Source organism: Rissa tridactyla, chromosome 1 (assembly GCF_028500815.1).
Source record: "Rissa tridactyla isolate bRisTri1 chromosome 1, bRisTri1.patW.cur.20221130, whole genome shotgun sequence".
Lineage (NCBI taxonomy): Eukaryota > Metazoa > Chordata > Aves > Charadriiformes > Laridae > Rissa > Rissa tridactyla.
Window position 1 is genome coordinate 201,933,195 of NC_071466.1, and position 19,782 is coordinate 201,952,976.

General features: G+C 40.5%; 1 protein-coding gene across 3 annotated transcripts in view; it reads right to left on the reverse strand.

The window, feature by feature from the left end:
• Positions 1 to 5,606: 5,606 nt before the first annotated feature.
• GRAMD4 (GRAM domain containing 4) overlaps positions 5,607 to 19,782 on the reverse strand; it is an 83,330-nt gene continuing 69,154 nt past the window's right edge. Inside the window, exons 14-21 of one of the 3 annotated variants that reach the window (XM_054220563.1) lie at positions 18,340 to 18,494; positions 15,466 to 15,501; positions 14,648 to 14,665; positions 13,969 to 14,116; positions 13,406 to 13,499; positions 12,256 to 12,340; positions 10,524 to 10,592; positions 5,607 to 9,505 (exon numbers count right to left, since the gene is read on the reverse strand). In XM_054220563.1, the coding sequence (XP_054076538.1) occupies positions 9,404 to 9,505; positions 10,524 to 10,592; positions 12,256 to 12,340; positions 13,406 to 13,499; positions 13,969 to 14,116; positions 14,648 to 14,665; positions 15,466 to 15,501; positions 18,340 to 18,494 (707 nt within the window). In that variant the 3' untranslated portion in view covers positions 5,607 to 9,403. The remainder of the gene's footprint in view (positions 9,506 to 10,523; positions 10,593 to 12,255; positions 12,341 to 13,405; positions 13,500 to 13,968; positions 14,117 to 14,647; positions 14,666 to 15,465; positions 15,502 to 18,339; positions 18,495 to 19,782) is intronic. The other 2 variants (XM_054220571.1, XM_054220580.1) reach the window with 2 other exon arrangements.

A 19,782-nucleotide genomic window follows, 5' to 3' on the forward strand; every position in this document is an offset into this window, starting at 1 on the left:
GCGGCTGGAGGCAGCTGCGGGGACAGAGATGGGGAAAGCTGCAGGAGCATGACAGCTGGGCACAGGGGCTACGGGGCTGGAAAAAGAAGGGCTACCTTCACATGAATGCATCTGCTGTGCGCTGAAAGGTAAGTTTTTGGCCCATTTTTCAGTTCACACTGCTATGTGCCCACAGGCACAGAAAGGAAACAGTAAGTCTGGAGAGTAACTTAGGTTAAAAAAACCCAACACAAGAAATAAATCCCTTTTTATTTCAATTTAACATCTAAGATCCTTACTTGCGATTTTTAGGAGCAGAATACACTGCCCCACAGATGACAAGTCTTCTGCTCCTCCTGCATGGATGCTCTGAGAGAACCATCCCCACCTGCCCCAGCTTCCTGGAGGGACCAGCTGGACCCAGCGCAGCGCTGGGACCTGCACCAGTGCCCGAGACAACGTCCTCAAACGAAAATCCCCCACAACCTCTCCTGGCCATGCTCCCTGATCCCCTCCAACCATCCCTGCTCTGATTGCAACGGCCCCAAAAATTAGATGACCAACTACCACTCCTCTCCTCACCTTCTTTTTGCCAGCTCTGGTTGAAGCTTTGAGAGAAGGAGCAGGGAAAAAGTCGGTGCTTGAAGGAATCGGATTTAGCAGATTAAATCTAGCTCTAACAGCAGCATATGGACTCTGTAAATATCTGCACAATCAGGTTTTGTGCAGAGTTAACTTGCACACATAGATGTTAGTTTTAGCTCAGGTTTTTTGCATTATTCTTTAATATTATAAACTTGGGACCAGCCTTTAATGTGTATCCAATTCATATTCAAAAGTTACCTCTGAAGTCTGATGGACATTGCAAAACTGGAAAGGGGAACGGAGGCAATTCTATGTATCAGCTCTATTACAGACACCAAAACCATACCTGCAGCTGCAGATCCAAGGGCCGCTAAGAGAGCCTGTAGCAGCTTGGCTGAGCTGGAAAGGGAGACATACATTGCTCTTCTCACTGCTCTCAGGTCCTCTGCTGGCCTCCTGACATTTTAGGAAGGTCTGGCGATACCTAGCGCTGGCATAAGGCAGGTGGCAGGAGGCAGGCAGCTCTTAGTTTGGCATGAAACCATTGTCAGCTTAAAATATTTGCTTAAGCAGAAGCCAGAGTTTGGGCTTTTCAAGAAGGTGTTTACCCAGCTGGAGCTGGAGCCTGGCACACCTGTAGAAGGAGGCGTTAAAGGGCTCCCGTCATCTCCAAGTGAGGAGAAAGCTGTACGGTGCACATTAAGTCTTCACTAAGCAGTCCGGCTTGTCAGGAATATAAAACAATAAACCTACTCAAACAGGAGGAATAAATTTTAAGCATGAGTTAGCAGAGCAGTAAGTCCAAGGTGTTTGCTGAGGCCATATATGATTTTTTGTGTGTGTGTTTATTCTCACAGAGAATCACAGAATGGTAGGGGTTGGAAGGGACCTCTGGAGATCACCTAGGCCAATCCCTTAAAAAGCCCCAAATGCAAGTGATACTCACCACACAGTGACCTCGCATGGAGACCATCGTGGTCATATTTGAAAATGGCCATTAGGGCAATACAATAAATCCACATTCTTCATATAAACATTCTTTATACACTTTTTGCTATATTTAAAAGCAGAGTCTCAACATATTTACATGTCTTTGAATACAGCATCTCCCCTCCTTCTCCAAAAGCCTTTCTGAACTCTGCTCAGCCACAGATGGTGGGGGGAGCACCCACAGCCATCACAAGTCCAGTTTTGGACACAAAGCTGCCTGTCCCCCACATCCCATCTGTCCTCCTTTCCAGCAGACACCATTTCAGTCCTGCATCACTCAGAACAAATCCCAGGCTTAACTCCCCTCCGCTGTGCTTTGCTTTCCTTGGAAAGCACCCAGAGCCCCTCATCTTGAAGAAGGATTTGAGCACAGCTGCCACCACTCCATGAGCCATGCTTATTTTGGGAAGTCGTAGGGGTTAACGCACCATGAGGAACAACCTGAAGCTCCATCTGTGAGCAGGAAGATGGTTTTCTGAGGCATTGTCCCTGCCAGGTGAGCACTGTGAGCAGTGATGATGCCCCATGTACCTCTGGAAGCTTTCCTAGAGCATGCCCACTAACCAACACCATTCACGCGTTTCCTGCAGGCATCCAAAACATAAGGTATTGCAAGAAAAACACATCTGAATACAGGAAAGCCCGGCACTAATATACTAAACCCAACCCCCAAGAGTAAAGAAAGGTAAATACTACTGTTATATACACACTCCATGAAGAAATGTCCATTTCATCATTTTCCCCCCCCCCAACCTTTTTTGCAGAGTTTCTTTTGTTCCCAAACGCTCCGCAGACAGCACCCCTGCAGATTTATAGACTTGCATGATATTTTTAGGGATTATTTGGTTTAGAAACAGCTCATGTGAGTTTTATTCCCTGTTCTTGTTGTGTGGCTGGTTAATGTTTGGCAGTGGCTAATGACGGTCAGAGGAGGTGATTTTTCAAAACGCAAATATAACACCGAATATAGTTATTTGATTTACAGACTTAACACTAGGAGCACTCCTTCCCAAATACTTATCTGACCTGAAAAAACTAGGGAGAGGATTTTCAGAAGTTCTTACTGACTTAGCCGTGAGAGGTTAAGACCTCACCCCTGGGCACGGAGTAGCATGGAGATGCCTGAGCAAATACTGGCTCAGGTCCCGTCCTTCCCAAACACCATTTTGCAGCAGGCAGCTACTTCTACGTTTATTCCTCTACAGACAGGTTTTGTCTGACATAGGCTTGCACCAGGAAGAAAAGTGGTTTTGTGAAGAAGAGATTGTCCGCTTTGAAGAGCTCGCTCAGCGGTTCCAAGCAGCATCCTCTCCCTTCAGTTGCACGGGTCATCGGTAGCAAAGATGTGACACATCAGCGTGAGAAAATGGAAGCCACCAAGTAATCCAAACCAGCAGAGGCACCAATTTAGCTCCAATTTACACAAAATGGAAGATGTAAGAGGTGGAGGCAGCTTTAGTGAACTTGTGGCATGTTCATCAGGACATGGTCAGTCAGTTATTGCTAAATAATCAGGACTGAAAGTATGAGGTTATTTTTGTCAGAGGATGAAAACTAGAACAACGCTGAAGCAGAAAAACCCAGGCAAGAGGAAAGCGAGGTAAAATTCTCAATTCAAAGCTTGAGCAGTCACAGAGACAGCAAACCAGAAATTTGGTCAATTTAGGAATGAAAAAAGAGCAACTTCTCTTCGGACATAATTCAGCTTGAACTTTCAGCTAGACTGTAAAGTAAAAGTCAGCCACAAAACACCAAATGAAGTGAGGATGAAGAGAAGTTTCTGGTCTAGGCACACACGTGCTAGTAGGATTTTATCCATTTGCACGAGATGATCCAGAGATGAACTAAAGAGCAGGGGATAAAGAAAAGGGCTGCAGTAGGTCAAATGGGCCAAGTGGGTTTGGAGGAATGTTTGTATATGCACTTGAAGAAAAGCAAGAAAAAAACATAAAGGAAAACAAATATAGAGAATTAGGGGAGGGTGAAGCATAAGGCAGAAGCCATAGAATAAACAAATCCAGTATTTAATAGAAAAGCATAGTGAAAAAGGAAGACTGAAGGAACTCACGCTCAACATACAACTATTTTCCATGGAAACTGGCAAAGATGGAGCTTCAGTAGAGGATGCAAAAGCAGAGATTTTGCCTAATTCACATCTGAAATAGGCCGTGAAACTCACAAGGTAGAGAGAAGAGCCAGCTATTTCAACACAGAAACAGGTATTTTACCTTCCCGTCATCTTCCCTCTCTGTCTCCCAACCAAATCCAACCTGGCCAAACACAGCAGGCAGCAGTTCAGGCTAAATATGGTACCAAAGACACGTTCACAACAACCACATCCCTGAGGCACTGCGTTAAGCCCACTCAGCTCCTAGAGCATCCACAGCCCAGTGAGGACTCTTGCTGCAAGGGAGTGTTCCCTTCGCAATGCCCAGACTTCTCTAACACAGAAAAGGAACGCTGCATCTCTTTCGTACTTTTTACTCACAATGTAGGAAAAATATTTGAAGGTCCGAGGTGAGCTAATAATTTGTGGGTTAAACATTTAGCTTATCCTAAAACTGTCTAAACAGAGGAATTCAGTGAATCCAGCGATTCAATAGAGGAACTCAGATTTAAAGATTACTTAAAAGTAACAGCAAAGAACCCCATCTGCTTCTGCAAGCTGAGTGCTGTAACTGTCCTCTACCGGTAATGCAGATACTGCACAAGGCCGTGCCTTTATCTGCTCGTCCGTGTTAAGCCTGCCTGTGCTGGTGACACCCTGTGGACCACCGCCAGCACTCCTCCTCTCCTTGCACAGGCATTACAGGGACACAGACAGCAGGTAAAGGGCTCATTTCAATTCAATTCTATTATTTCCAGGGGCTGCTAAAGTGAGCTTGAGAAAGCAAGTGCCACTTTCAGGATGACCGTCCCCTCCTCCCAAGTGCCATGCCGTCTACAGCCAAAATGAGACTTCCAGGCTCCACACCCTCCTTCCACAAGGCTTCAGGCAGGTGGGGTTGGATCCAATCGCTGCGTGCACTGCTGTAGAGGCAACTTATCTTGTACAGATATTTAATGAAAAATGCATTAAAGCGGTACAAGAGGGAAGTTAAGTATCGTCAGAACAAGTTAAGTATTGTCAGAACACATAAAATACCAGCTTAAAAGCACCATTACATCACCAGACGCATTGTTGCCACCATGAGAAACCGAAATGAATGGAGCAGCACACATTCACGACCGGAGGATCCGTCCCAGACCGATCTATTTCAGCTGAGCAAAACACAGAAAGGAGTATTGTAGAGGCAAACAAATAGGTCTGGATTAGATGACCAGGCAGCTCACTGCCCGTATTATGTTCCTAACCACAGACAAAGGCCCCTGTACCCAGTGACCGCCAGCACTGTGCAGCAAGCCTCCCTGGCACGGAGCATGGATAAAGAAGCCCTGCCATTTATCCCCAGCGGGGTTAGAGGTTACACAGAAACACAGCCAAAAGCTCGGCAATTAGGTACGTGTCGATGCGACCCATGAGGTGAAGCAACCGCAGATGCTGCAGAAGAACAACCATACCTGGATGTGAAACGCTCCTGCTGAGCACACCTCCTACAGACCTCTGGGGTGGCAAAGGGCGTATCCTCACCTCCAGTGCCCACCTCTAGCACAGGCTGCAGCCATTTGTTTCGTGGAGGAGCTCTGGAGACGCGAGTTTGTGATCCTATGCACAGCCTCGGGTCACCCACACCCTCTGGCAGTGGCAGCATCTCAGAAATCACCAGTTGCTTTTTCATCCCTTAAATTAACCGTATGATTACAAAGTGACAGATGTACTTACAGACAAAGATCTTACGAAAAATATATATACACTTTCCAACACAGTAACAGGATTATTTAAAATAAAAGCATGTTCCTTCAAAAGCAGTGAGAAACAAAACCCACCCGCCCTCCCCCCCAGTGATGGACTCGAGGGGGCTACGAATCTGCCAAAAAGCACCAACTCACCTTGTTTCAAGAAATCCGGCATAGTTTTGAAAGATAAGTTATTAAAGTTTGTAAAAAGTGTTAGCACAAAGCATTTTTAGGTTTATTTAAATAAAAATTATAATTTATACAAGACTTTTTAAACAAACAAGATTTTCTTAAAAAATGTACAGGGCAAATCATTTCATTATTTCAATTCTTCATACAGTATAAGTCTTTTGTCAAACAAAAGTTACACTGATAATGAATTATTTACAACTTCAAAATATAGACTCAAACTTCAGACATAAAAATTTTAACATCCATTATATTTCAATGATTAGTAGAAATTAAACATCTGCCAAAATGTACAGAATTCAATAAAAACTACCAGTGTTTTTAATACAAGTTTAAGTAGCCAAAAAAAAGTACATCCTTTCATCTCTTCACGATCGGGTAAAATCTCTTTTCTCTTTGTCTGCAGGAACAAGGGTAGGGATTTGCTGCTGGCGTCCTGTGTGATGTTGCTACTAATTAAGAGCTTGTTTCATTCAATCTTGCCTCACAAAAGCTACAGTGCACAGAAAGGCATGATTTCATATTTCAGCTTTTTTTTCCTTTTGAATTTAAATGGTCACCGATAAAGAATTAAAGCAGTCAGTTTTCATCTCCCTTTTTTTTTTTTCCTCTTTAAAAAAGGGACTCAAACTAACCAATGCACTTCTAAAGAAGTTAAATCCAATTACACGTGAATGATCCAGCCATGAACCACAGACATCAACAGAATTGCAAATATAAACAGCAAACAGACAGACAGAATGACAAGAACATCACTTTCTGCTATTAGAAAGTAGCACTTTACATTAAGTGGTACGAGCCAGCCTGTTACTGAAGTACAGCAGACTACACTGCAAAACTACGTAAGAAGATTGGAATTTAAGGTGAACTTCAGTGTAATTATACAAGTCAAGTATGTATTTACTCCCTGCCCATCGCCTCCCGCGAGGGTGCAGCAGGAGGACAAGCACAGGGTTATCTTCTAGTGTCTCCGATGTTACGTACACCACAGGAGCAGTCAATGGAGCAGGAACCTGGACAACCCAACGTAAAGTGCACTTTGCAAAATATGTACATAGATGTTTGTCAGTTATATTACAACTCTATTTAAAAAAAAAAAAATCCAGTCTGTTTCCTATATATTAGAATGAAACAACATTGCATTGCAGTTTGCACCAGGTTTACTGCTTTAAGAATTGTTAATTTTTATGTTCGCACTCTTAAAAGTGGGGATTAATTTCAAACGTCAACACACCAGATTTTGTAAGAAGTTTCCAATTTCTTTCTCCAGAAAAAAAATTTTAAGAGCATATTGTACGCATGAGGCATTCCAGTCTGGGAAAAGGGTAATGATCTCTTTTCTTTGTCTCCAAAGGTACGGTTAATGGTCCTGGCACCGCCAGCATAGGACTTAAAGCTCCTCCAGGAACCAGAAATCCAGGACAACCCTATGTGCCAGGACTAACCAGTGAAGGGTGGGAGCGGGAGGAGGTAATAAGTGCAAGTCAACTGATTTCCTACTGAAACTGCTGTCATGATCAGAGTGAAGGTATAAATTACACTTGAAAAATGATACAAAAATAAGAAAAAGAGCATGCTCTTTGTAAAAAATATAGTTTTGTGTTTCTTCAAAAAAAAGGATAACCTTAAACACACCCAAGGGATTTTGTTCTTAAGACAAAATGAATGAATCTGATTAAGATTTATATAACATTAAGCGATTTTAATGCCTATTTGTTAGCCACACTTACTATTCAAGGAAGCTTCTGGAAAGGAAAGCCAAATGATAATACACAGCAATTAAAAAAAAAAAAAAAGAGATTAATTGATTTTAAAGTAGGTTTGATGAGAAAAATTTAAGATGGAGGATTTTTACTTAAACATAAAACCTGCACGTGTAAAGTGAAGAAACTGTCAAGCCACATCCATATTAGATGGTGGTAAAATGGATTTCACACCAGCTTCACTTACGTTTTACGTTTTCAGGCCCTGAGTTACACCAACCTAAGGAGGTGTTAGAAAAGCACCCCTTTTTCAGGTCACGTAAAGACACGGTCAAGTGCTACTCTAAAGGGAGAACTCAAAAATAGCATTTTAGCCATTCTGGTGGATTCTCCCCCATTCGTGTTCACATTTCCACCCAGGGCACAGAGTTTTACCCCGGTAGCGTTTCACTTTACAACACACAACCAAGTCATAATATTCAACAGTGTTTCTTCATTTCAGGTTCGTATCACGCCTCTTCACGGCCAGACTGAAATAAGGTTTGTACAGTTTGACTGTCACCTTCTTCATCACTGCTGCATTTGGTGAGAGATAGTTTTTAATTAAACTGTGCTAAGTGTTAAAGACCTTTTGGTGTTTGTCTCCCCTCTCCCTCCTTCATTTTGCCCCTTTCCCTATAAAGAAAGAAAATTCCTGTTTAAAAAAAGAGAAAAAATATCCATGAAATTAAGTCTCATTTTTACATAACAATTTGCATCTCCATTGCTTTTTTTGGGGACGTTCATATAATGTCTGGAGTCATCCACACAACTCAAAAGACTCAGCAAAGGAAAAGACATATTGGAAGGCTTGGCATAACTCCTACTGTGCTTTCATGAAAATGCAAATAAGATCCTAAACCTCTCAGATGGGTGCTATTATATAGAGTATAAAAGCTTTCTTATTAAAGACAAAGGTCAATATGTGCTTTGCTGCTAAAAAGGCCTGAGAGAGTTTAGAGAAGGAGCACAGCCTTCCTGTTTTACCTGGCAGTTTGGTTCGATTGTTACTAAAATTTAATTTTGCAAGGGGAAAGACAGCAATATACCAATGCCCCTCAAATTACGCTTTGAAAAGGAACTAGTGCTTTCAGCTGCTCTATTCTAGTGTTATTGTATTACAAGGTAACTCCAGACAAAAGCCAATTTAAAAAGAAAAGAAGAATCATGTCTCAGTTTAGTTTAATTATTCCCACCTCCCCTAAGACAAAAAGCCTGCAAGTCTTTAATGCATTAACATACAAACACTTTGTACATACAACATGTACAGTAGTTGAGCCCTTCCATGGCAAGTATCTACAGAAATACAAATATACGATGCCTAACATTTTAGGAACATTTTGGTGCCCTCTTTTATAAAAAGTATCTGCCTGCCTTCCTTCCTCTTACTTTGGTTTATCAGGAAAGGAAGATATAGTTACAAACTTTCCCTCCAATTCATTGTACAAGCAATTTAAATGTCTATGCAGGAAAAACTGAACGTAAGCAAACCGGTAAAATACCCTTCTGCAATGCAAGAATTAGCAAGAAGGAGTTATTTTAAGTGCAGTTATAAATATGGAAATACTAAGGATGATAACACTTCCTTGGTGTCGCCGTCAGTTTTAATAAAGAACCCAATTAAAAACTCTGAGCTGTAGAAAGAGACTTCAGGCTGCTGCAGTCATCATTCTTACATCTCGGGGAAAAATAACTAAGATAAAGGGACAAACATATCCCTCGTGATATCAGTAGCGTTAAAGGGATCAATCTGTTTCACTTTGTTATTTAGTTAGCTCTCCAAGTATCTTCCAAGCTTTTAATGTCAGTAAATAAACATTAAAAGTGCTTAATGTGCAAGGCTAATAGTGATGATAGCACTTTCACCGTTTTGTTTCATTTTGTTTTTTCTTTTTTTTTTTTTACAAAAACCTTAAAAACAAACATGAAGGCATATATAAAATACACTTGATTTATGTAACAGATAGAATATAAACCACCAGACAAGAAAAATTATTGCAAAATAGATGAGGATGTTCATTTTTTTTCACTACCAAGTTGTAAAATAAGAAAGTTTCCTTTAGATCTTCTAAGGTAAGATACTAGCTCTCACTGCTTGATGATGCAGAGGTTATTTTCACATACTGGTTGAAAATTGTCTCAAAAGCTTCATCTCTGTGTACCATGGCACCAAACACCAGAGGCTGAATGACAGAAAAAAAAGATCACGTCAGTCTGGAAAAGAAAAATCTTCCTCTAAGTATAGTTTTGGCCAAATCAATAGGAACAGGAGATGAACTGTACTCAAAGTGCATTAACAAAGACATAAGAATCTTTTTTGCTACTAAATCCTTGGATATACGGCAGAGTTTCTAAGATTTTTTCACTTCTCCATCTTCTTCTTAAAACAACTATGGCATAAAATGCATCAGCACAGAGCATTAGCAGTGGAGAACACTTCAACCCTCTTTCCTCTCCATCTGCTCAGTGCATGATTGACCTCTGCCTTCACTAAAGATTTTTTGAAGTCTTTATCAGTGTCTCTGTTGCGGCTCATAGAATATTTATTTAGGTAGATGAATACTTTCAACCTTGTAATTAAGAAGTAGTTCTCAATATTACACAACAGGCAGAAAGCCTGGTACCATGGTCCTGTGACTTGGAGAAAAGTTATTTATAGGTGATTAGTTTAAAATAAGGTTCAGTCATATGTTAAGAAAAGCTTCAGTCGCCCAAAGGGTATTTGAGGCTTAGAGAAGCTTAAATCTTTAGCACCACAAGACTGAAACAGGACAACTGCATCTGAGTGTCAGGCCCTTCCATCCCAAAGCCTCCTCACCCGCAGATACTCTCAAACCACCAAGCTTTTCGTTCCAGACTGCACGGCAGAGCAGTCACCGTGCTCCTGACGAACGATGCTGGGGAACAGTCAATGGAGGATGTGAAATAATGAAGCAAATCTTTCTGAAGTGTTACAGTAAAATAGTCCAGATCCAGTGGAACAAGCTAATAGTTTAAATTAAAATTCCGAAGACAAATATACTGAACAATAGACAACTGAATTTAAAAACCAAGCAAACAAAAAACCAAAACCAAAAACCAAGAACAAAACCCCACTGGCATAAGGCAAAAAAAACCCCTTTATGTTGGTGCTAGCCAGAGAAGGAAGACAAAAAGGACATAAAGTCAAGCACAGCAATACAGATACAGCCAGCTACTTACTTTTTGTGTAGATGGTGTTGATACAGCAATACCCATCCCTGATCCCGGGAGAACAGAGAGCACTTTATACTAAAAAGGAAAAACACAGAGCAAAGATACCTTATGTCCTGAACAACTGCAAAAGGTGCTAAGAAGGTTACTCAACTCGTCACCAGCGTGTGTATCCTCCCAGTCACAACTAACAGACCTCTGTTAAAAACAAGAGGAGGACAGATGCTGTTCTTTGACCCCGGAGTCAATGGGTACAGCATCGCCCGTACAGCGAGAACCTGACCCTCCTCTTCCTCCCATGCTCCGCGGTGGCACCCAATCTGCCTGCCTGAACCGTCCCCATCCCTGAACCGAGCACACCGGTACCACCACGGCGCATGTGAGCTGGCCCAGCCACGACGGCAGGGACCACGCCTGCAGCTGGATGGTGAGGGCAGACAGTACGGCCCGGCCCCACCTGTATATACCTATGTGAGAGTGTGCCTGTGACCATCACCTACGGGTTTCCCTAGGAGTAACATTCATCCACTGTTTAAAGGAGCAGCAAGCAGACCAGAAGAAAGCTTCTTTTTCAAAATTAAATAGACAAACAGGGTATGTATAGGCTGCTTGTGGTTTTTTTTTTTTTTTTTTAAGTCTGTGATGCTAAGAAGGAATATAGTTGGCTGAACTGGGGAACATCCCCAAGGGGGAAGAGACCCCAAGTCTGGCCTGTGTTTCCCACCCCCAAATAAACTCAGGCATAGTATTTTTTTATGCTTGGCTGGATGATCTCTGTCTCATCTTCAGTAAAAAAGCTACGCAGATGCCAAAGGACCTGTATGGCAGTAAAGACCTACTAAACAACGAGCCAGCATTACTTCGAGTATGATGTTGAAAACCCATCAATATGAATTATGAATTCCAACGGGAATGTTCAAGTTTTGCATAAGTTGTCTGCTTTATAGACGTGATATAAATAGAAGGAACTCATTTGAAAATCTGGAGGTATTTAAGCAGCAGACATCGGGCTGAGGTGTTTCTTTGCACAGCATGATTTAGTTTGTGGCACTCCTAGCCACAAGGCGTAGTAGAAAGCAGGGGAATCTGCATTTAAGAGTACAACAAGTTCAGAGAGAGTAACAAAAAATGACATTAAACGCCACAGACAGTGGTGCAAGGCACCAATAGAGCCACTGGTGACTGCAGGCTGATAAGACTCGACCAGAGGAAGGATCACGTTGTACTTGCCATGCTTCTAACCATCTACTTCTTGACTCTGTTAGTGATGGGACCCCAACTAGATGAAACTCCAGCCCGATCCAGTCTCGCTATTCCAATGATTTACCTTCCTCCACTGACAATAATCCCTCATCTCTCCGAGGCATCTACTTTTAAGATGGGGCATCTACCAATATCAACACCCAAACTGAAGTTAGTATTTACACAATTCCTGCTAACAATAAATCTTAAAGCCTACACAGCTCTAGTCAATGCAGAGGTTAAGAAACAACACTATTTTTAAAATAATTCAGGAGTGTAAGGGTTTAGTAAACTACTTTGTTTTCATAGTCATAGTGAGTTTGCTTGTGCTGAGTCCAAATGGCTAAACAAGCAGTTCTGGGAAACATACTTGATCAAAAAATTACATTTTACTTATAAAAATTATCAATGGTATGCTTTTTCAAAATAACATAAGCAGAAGAGCAAAATACGACTAGCTGAACAGAAAACCAGCTTTCTCCCCTATCTGCAGACATACCTTTTGAATATCCGTTATATCCGTTAGCTTTATAACTTTATTTCTTTTAGATGAGCCGGATTTGGAGCTTTCAAAGCATAAGTAACTGGAGACAAGGAAAGAAAATGCTCATTTTGATACAGTATTCTAAAATAAAGCTCTTAATATCCCTCCTGCCACTTACGAAGTTTAAAATCTCACAGGTTAAACTCAGCTTCAAAAAAAAGAAAGAGTCACACAACACGCAATTCAGCTATGGCTTCTAATTTAGAGCAAACATTTGTAAACTCTAGCAACTGGCTAATGTGTCTGAAAGCCCAGAAAATACAGCACGCGGACACAGAGAAAATCCTGTATTTATATTACTGCACCGAATGGTTAAACTTGACAAGCATTTTAAAGACATGGGAAGCATGTATATCCTTAAACAGTTGAAATACCATATCTCAAAAGGCTTATAAATCTTTTACCATCCTAAAAGAAGATTAATGGAAAACGCTGCATTAGTTTCATGTTTATTGTGATGCAGACAAAAGCTCAGATTTCTGAACGCTGGAGAGTGCTCTCCATCACTAGGTGACATTGCATACAGATGAGTTTTACTTCCATTCATTACACTCCAAAGGAATTTCAGTGCAAGACGCAAACAGCAGTGATGATAGTTATCCAGCCCTGGGAGGCTGGGGGGTAAGTAAGGATTAAAAAAAAATGGAAATCAAGTACTAGTTTTGAAACCAAGGCTTGAATTCCTATTTTCTTTTTGTTGCGCATTGTTTCAAGGAAGATATACATTCAATTTGACTTAAAAAAAAAAAGAAACTAAGAATATTTGCCAAATAACCATTGATCACAACTCTCCAAACACACTTAGCTTTTAGGCTTCTTCTTTAGTATATATTTAGTGTGTTATCCACATCAAGAACTGCAGCTACTAACAACTGACTACTCTCCATTCCTACACAAGCCTTTCCAAGGCAAAATCACATTTGTTAAGCATTACCACGCCCCAGATTCAGCTCTCCCTCTCCCACGGTGCTTTCTTCAGGTTTTATAGCACCATGAAAAGGCATTTTTGTTTCAAAATATTGTTAAAGGATTACTTTTAGATTCATGGGGTTTTAATGTCTGTTGCACTTCCCTCTTAACATACGTGTAGAGTGCAATAACTCACTTTTCTGTGACATATAGAACTCCATTTCTGATGTAGTCTGTAGGCATCTTCCTATCTCTGTTAATCAAGCAACAGCGCCAGCCATTTTCACACACTGAAAAAGTCATAACAAGAAATCTTACATTAAGAAAAAGAAAGAGACAGGCATAATCCCCAACAGTTTCCTTATAAAACAGCAGAAAACACTGAAAATTAAACTTCAGCTACCTAAACCTAGAAGTGTTTAGAAAGAAAAGCCTAAATAAGGTGGTTTTAGGCATCATAACATTTGTTTTAACACTAGTTTTTAAGAAACTCAAAACAAAAACCACACACAAAATCATTCCCTTTAACTTGACTATTCCATTTGTATTACCACAAAAGGCACAGCAGGCTGTGCATTCTCTCGAAGAACGGCAAGGATGTGGAATGAAAGACACTGTCTCCATTCATCCTAATTTAAAGCAAGCCTTTTTAATCAAATGCTTATACCTGTACATTGCACAGAAAGGGAATTCGACTTTAAACTGTTCTTGGCTTTTTAGAAAATATTCTACCAATGTAGCCTTCCTGTTGCATAATACCTGCCAAAGGACGCTCATTTTCCGACAGGTTAAAAACTTCATGGAAATTCCCCCTCTTGGTGGTATGAAAACGACTTGTGTCTTCATCTTTGCTTATTCCAGTTGGGGTGCTTGAGCCCACGTAACTTCTGGATGCTGCTGTTTGAAGCTGCAGAAAAAGAAACACAATTCCAAAATCTGAACAGCAACATTGAAGCTGCGCTCTTAAAAATCACTTCGCTAACTATTCTTCCTAAAAAAATCTGTAATGCAACAATTTTCACTAATTACTTCAATAAAGTTAACTTAGGACTATTGCACTATACTATTGCTATAGCTCAAATCTCTAATATGCTAGCTGAAGATCACCTTTCAAAGTGCTGCCCTTTGATGGACGCCCTTTGCAGGGGTGAAAGCACATGGTGCTAGATGTACCTATCCTACAATACCATTTTTCTACAGTAAAGGGTATATCTGAGTAGACACAGCTAAGTCACTGCACACAACTCCAACTACTATACTAGTGAGACTAGTAACAGTTAGTATATTATCAATACTTGGCTTGTCTTCAAGAGACAGACCAAGCCCAAAATATTATTGCACAAGAGCAAACAAAGAAAAAGCCACACAAAACTGCATCAGCTCATTAGTAACACAGATGCTGAAATTGAAAGGAAGTTTTCCACGCTACGATCCATACCTTTTCATGCCCTGACAGCTAGCAGGAAAAGAAACAAACAACACAAATGTGACAGTGACAAAAGAAAAAAAGTGAAGTCTATTTAACAGTATAATATATAGAATAAAACATGAACTGAGTGAAGCTGCAAGATCTTGCTCACAAACCAAGAGACTACACACAATGAATGCAATTAAAAAAAGAAGAGTTATCAGTGGTTAGAGCACACCAGTTCAGTTTATTCAGGTTGCGTTAGAGCCATTGATCTTTCCTTTGCTTTGAAGTTGCACTGAATTTTGAGTGTGTTGACACGTGAAATAAAATCGGAATGGTTGTCAGCATCCTTTGGGGCGGGGGTGGGTAAGGTAGCATGGAGTTCTTACAACCAAAGTGCTTGAGTAAAATCTACTTTTAAGCAGAGCTCCTGAACCATAGGAGACTGCCCTGGCAAAGAAGCCTTGCTTCTTGAAGGACGGTGGGCAGTTGCTTTTGGAAAGCTTGCCTGCACTTGGCTTCTTCATCTTGGTGGGGCACCACACGATTCCAAAGGCTGGCTTTTGTCATCGAAGCATAAACAGCTCCGTTCTTACACATGCAGTTAAACAATTGGCAAACTGACAACATGCAAGCTCAGGACTAAGCCCTTCTTCTGTAAAGGCCTGATGCTGTTGGAGGCCAACCGGCCTCTGCTGCGTTTTTTTTGCTTGTAAGTTGGCAGCACTCAACACTTTGCAGGATTTAGCGCTAACAAAAGCCATCCAAAGCAAATGAAAAAATGCGCACTGCGATCGCTGACTAGAAACCAGACTGACAAAACAGGCAGAGCAGAGGGTATTTACCATCCAGCTTTTAGGGTAACTGTAATACAACGATGCCTCGGGGGAAAAGAATAAAGAAAGTTGACATGGAAAGCAAATGGTTGGTGATAACTGTACTATTGCTTCAGTTACTACCCTTTTGTGGAGCCCTTAGCAATGACTGAGCCCCTGGAACCAAGAAAAATAATTGCTTCTCCAGCAATTTGTGTACAAGTAGAGATCAGATGAACTTTTGGAAGGCTTTTTTGGACAAGTTATTTGGCTTCATATGCACATAACCAGGTGAAGCTCCATGGCGCAAAACATACAAAAGGTCAAGGCAAGAGGTCTAAAACTTTTTGGGTTGGAATGAGGATTATTCTTGCTCTCTGCTATACTGCTTCGTACCTATCCATTATATAAAGAGATTAAAAACAGGTGTTTAAACTTCAGTATACCACATGCCATACGGTGGCTGAAGATTTGAGAATGTTTGGCCCTTACTTCTAGTCCTTCCTAACACAGGCAAATGTTTCCTCTGCCCTTAAAAAAGCAGCTAATTTACCCGTAACCACCCAGGCTTGACACGGAATCACGGAATCTTCAGAGTTGGAAGGGACCTCTAGAGATCATCTAGTCCAACTCCCCTGCTAGAGCAGGACTGCCTAAAGCACATCCCTCAGGGCTGCATCCAGGCGGGTCTTGAAAATCTCCAGAGAAGGGGACTCCACAACCTCCCTGGGCAGCCTGTTCCAGTGCTCTGTCACCCTCACTGTAAAGAAGTTTTTCCGTGTATTTGAACGGAACTTCCTATGTTCTAGCTTGTGCCCATTGCCCCTTGTCCTGTCGCTGGGAACCATTGAAAAGAGCCTGGCTCCGTCCTCCTTAAATCCACCCTTTAGATACTTGTAAACGTTAATCAGGTATCTGACACAACCTATGGTTGATTACTACAAAAAAGCATTGCATCCAATTCTGATAAGCCTTAAATGTAACTGGAAATGACTGGATTTGTAATGCTGGAAGAGCCCTGACTGTCTAAAAACGTCACCAACAACCTGGAGGTGGGAATACCTGGAGGTATTCCTTTTCACTTGATCTGTCACCAGCTTTTGACATACAACCTTTACCCATCAGATACTGTTGTCAGGATTGTTCTCTAAGGACACGGGGTCAGAGTGGTGGCATAAGCAATGAATATTGCATTGTGTCTAGGTTTACGGTGTCTTGTATGCTGTTTAATGATAAGAAGTCAAAGCAAAAGTACGTGTGCTGGAACTACATGTTTTTGAACTCTGCCTTTTCTATGAAAAAAATCTGAAACCTATTTGGTTTTTACATTTTTGTAGAAAAATCTACTTTTTATACTGTGAAGCTCCCAGAAATCTCTCAAGGGGTAAGAAAGTGTGTCTGAAATTATTGAGACCAAGTTAATGTTTTCAAAGACATTTGGAAGCAGATAATGCAGCTGCATATCCTTTCCAGGCAGACAAGCCAAGCCCATCAAGTCAGACACAGTAGTACCAAAACCCTGGTCTACTTTGTCAAAACTTAAGCCATAAAGAAAAGCCAGAAGGCATAATTAGTCTTTAAGTTTATGGATTCAAGTTCAGCAATTCAGAGCCCTTCCACCTCTAAGGCAGATTAGTGAGACCCAGCAAGAAGCTGCCGCCACCGCCACAGCGTGAGAATGATAACCTGTAAGCTCAAGAGGCACAGAAACTTTTAAGCCCATCTTCTGCAAGCAAGAGAAATACAGGCTACGGATGGTTCTGTCCAAGTGCTCATTCACCTCTCTCGTCCCTTAGAAAACAGGAGCAAAAGACTCACATTCAGTAAGAGATTGTATTTGTCTTCTATTTCCTTCTGAAATACTCAAATTATGCTGCAGTTATCATTTTACCACCAACTGCATCATCTCCCCCAGAACTCTGTATTTCTTCTTTTTCTTCTTTTTGACAGGTTAACAACTGAGGGTTCAAGTGTTTAACCCTCCTGCTCTCCAGTTGTGCATCCAGGCCGAATTATCGCTGCCTTGCACATTTTAGTCACGGAGTTTATGACAGTGCTCAGATACCCCACGAATGCAACTAGATATTGTGACAGGAGGCATTAAGCAAATGCTAAGATGGGATTAGACTGAATTTTTATTACTGGTATTTTTTTAACTAATCAACATTGACAAATGCAGGGATATGGAAAAGCGTGACTTGCTTTTCAGCGATCATGTCAAGCCCCAAAATAATTTGCAAAGATGCACAAAACACAACACTTACAGATTTAACTATGAGATTTTAAGAACAGAAGAATTTACTGTTGGAATACCAGCATGGTGAAAAGTCATTTATGACAACCTGCTAAAAGGTCACCTAATACAAATAACCATAAGACATAATGCCTACAACTATAAACTTATTTATTACCTCTGTTAAGGCTTATCCCCTTAGTAAGCTGCATATTATACTCACGCCTTTTTTATTTATTTTTTTTAACTAACTGTTCTTCAATCTCAACAAGCATCTGAATTTCCACTGAAAAAAAATGTCTGAGAATAGAGAAGGGGAATACAAAAAGAGTAAATTTTGACAATAAAATCACACAGAATGTATGCTACAGAAGTTGATATGAATATGGATGGTGTTATTTTTGTGTGTTTAGCTTCATATGATTTCCAGTATATGTATATATATTGATAGACACATTTTGATAATAGATTCCTTTCATATAAGAAACAGAATCCATATAAAAATTCTGTGGATCTTGAAAATAATAAAAAAATAGAACTAACATTGACTGTTAGGATTTAATTAACCTTCCCTTTAATGTGCTCTAGTCACTGGGGAAAAGGGAAAGGGAGAAAGGGATCTGATTTTCAGATGTTGAGAACAGAGGGACAAAAAGATTTATTACCCTTACCCGTCTCGACACTGTAGCATTAGACCTTTCTTTGAGCTGAGGATCTGTTGGGAGACTTGTCCAGATGATATAAGGAGTATCATACTTAGCTCTTAGTCTGGGGCATCGTTTGAAGATAAAATCAATAAGGAAAAACTTGATTCCAGCATAGAGTCCTGAAAAAAAGGTCACTTTAGTAGGCACGTTGAAGGAGCATAAAGAACATCACTGTTTTGATCATGTTTTATCAAATTCACGAATGGAACCAAATTCTATATCTTTGGTCATAGTGCTAAACCATTCTCTTGGTTTTAATATTTTAATATTCTGATTCTTCTTCCAAAGACAGGAAATTATTTTTCTTTTCGTCTCCTGCCCAGATTCCTTCCCCCCCATCCCCAGTTCTTTTAAACCACTTAGGTAGCTTCTCATTATTCAGAAGAACATTAAAATAATTCAAACATACATTCCTTATTACCAGAAGCATTCTGAAAACATGATATACTTCCAAAACAGAAAACATGCCAGAGCACTCAACTCTGCAGCGCCTTGCAAGAATTTAAATGGCAACAGAGGGCTCTCATGTACTACATTAAACTCTATCTTCCAGTAGTACAGTATGTCTTCTTATCATATCCAAGATATTTCCTTGCATTCTGCCAGATTAAAAAGGGCTTGAAATACTCTCTCAAAACTTCACTGAATGCAATTCAGATCTCTTTCTAAGAGTCAGAGTAAAAAGATAATTCCTCACGCATCTAATTCAATTGCCACATCATGCACACCTGCATCTATGTTCAAGCTAACACAAATTGAAGTTCAGTGCCCATAAAAGTAATATTCATTTGATTGTATCATTACTTTAATAAAAAAAAAAAAAAAAGAGAGAATTCTTGGTTCACAGGATGTGGCTTCACATCTTAGAGAAAAGATACTGTCATGCTGTAGTGAGAACCCTCTTTTCCCAATTCCTAGCTGAGACTTTAAGTACCTGCAGCTTCACTCACAGTAATCTGTTCATTTTGTCCAGTCTATCATCCAAGTTTTACAAGTCGTCCCATTAACCCTTCCATTTTTTTCCAGCCCTGTCATCTTCATGCCTGTTATGTGATCCCACGTATTTAATTTGCAGGAACGGTTGAGCAAAAAAAACCCCAAAATATAGGATTTCCCAGAAGTCTTACAGCTGACAGTCTGAAGAGCTCTGCTAATAGCTCGTCATAAACTTCCCCTCTTCAAGAAGTGAATGCATTATCCAGTCTTTTTCTATTATATTATGCATCCATTGATGTTTTTCCAAATGAACGTGACAAACAATACCAATCACAATGAAAATACTTCGAAATGCTGCATTATTTATTAATGCAGGCTTTTCTTAAACTCTAAAATTCTCCCTCTAAAGATCATGTTAAGTTTTAACACATTAAGTCTAGACTGTAACACGTCAATTATTTATTGTGTTTA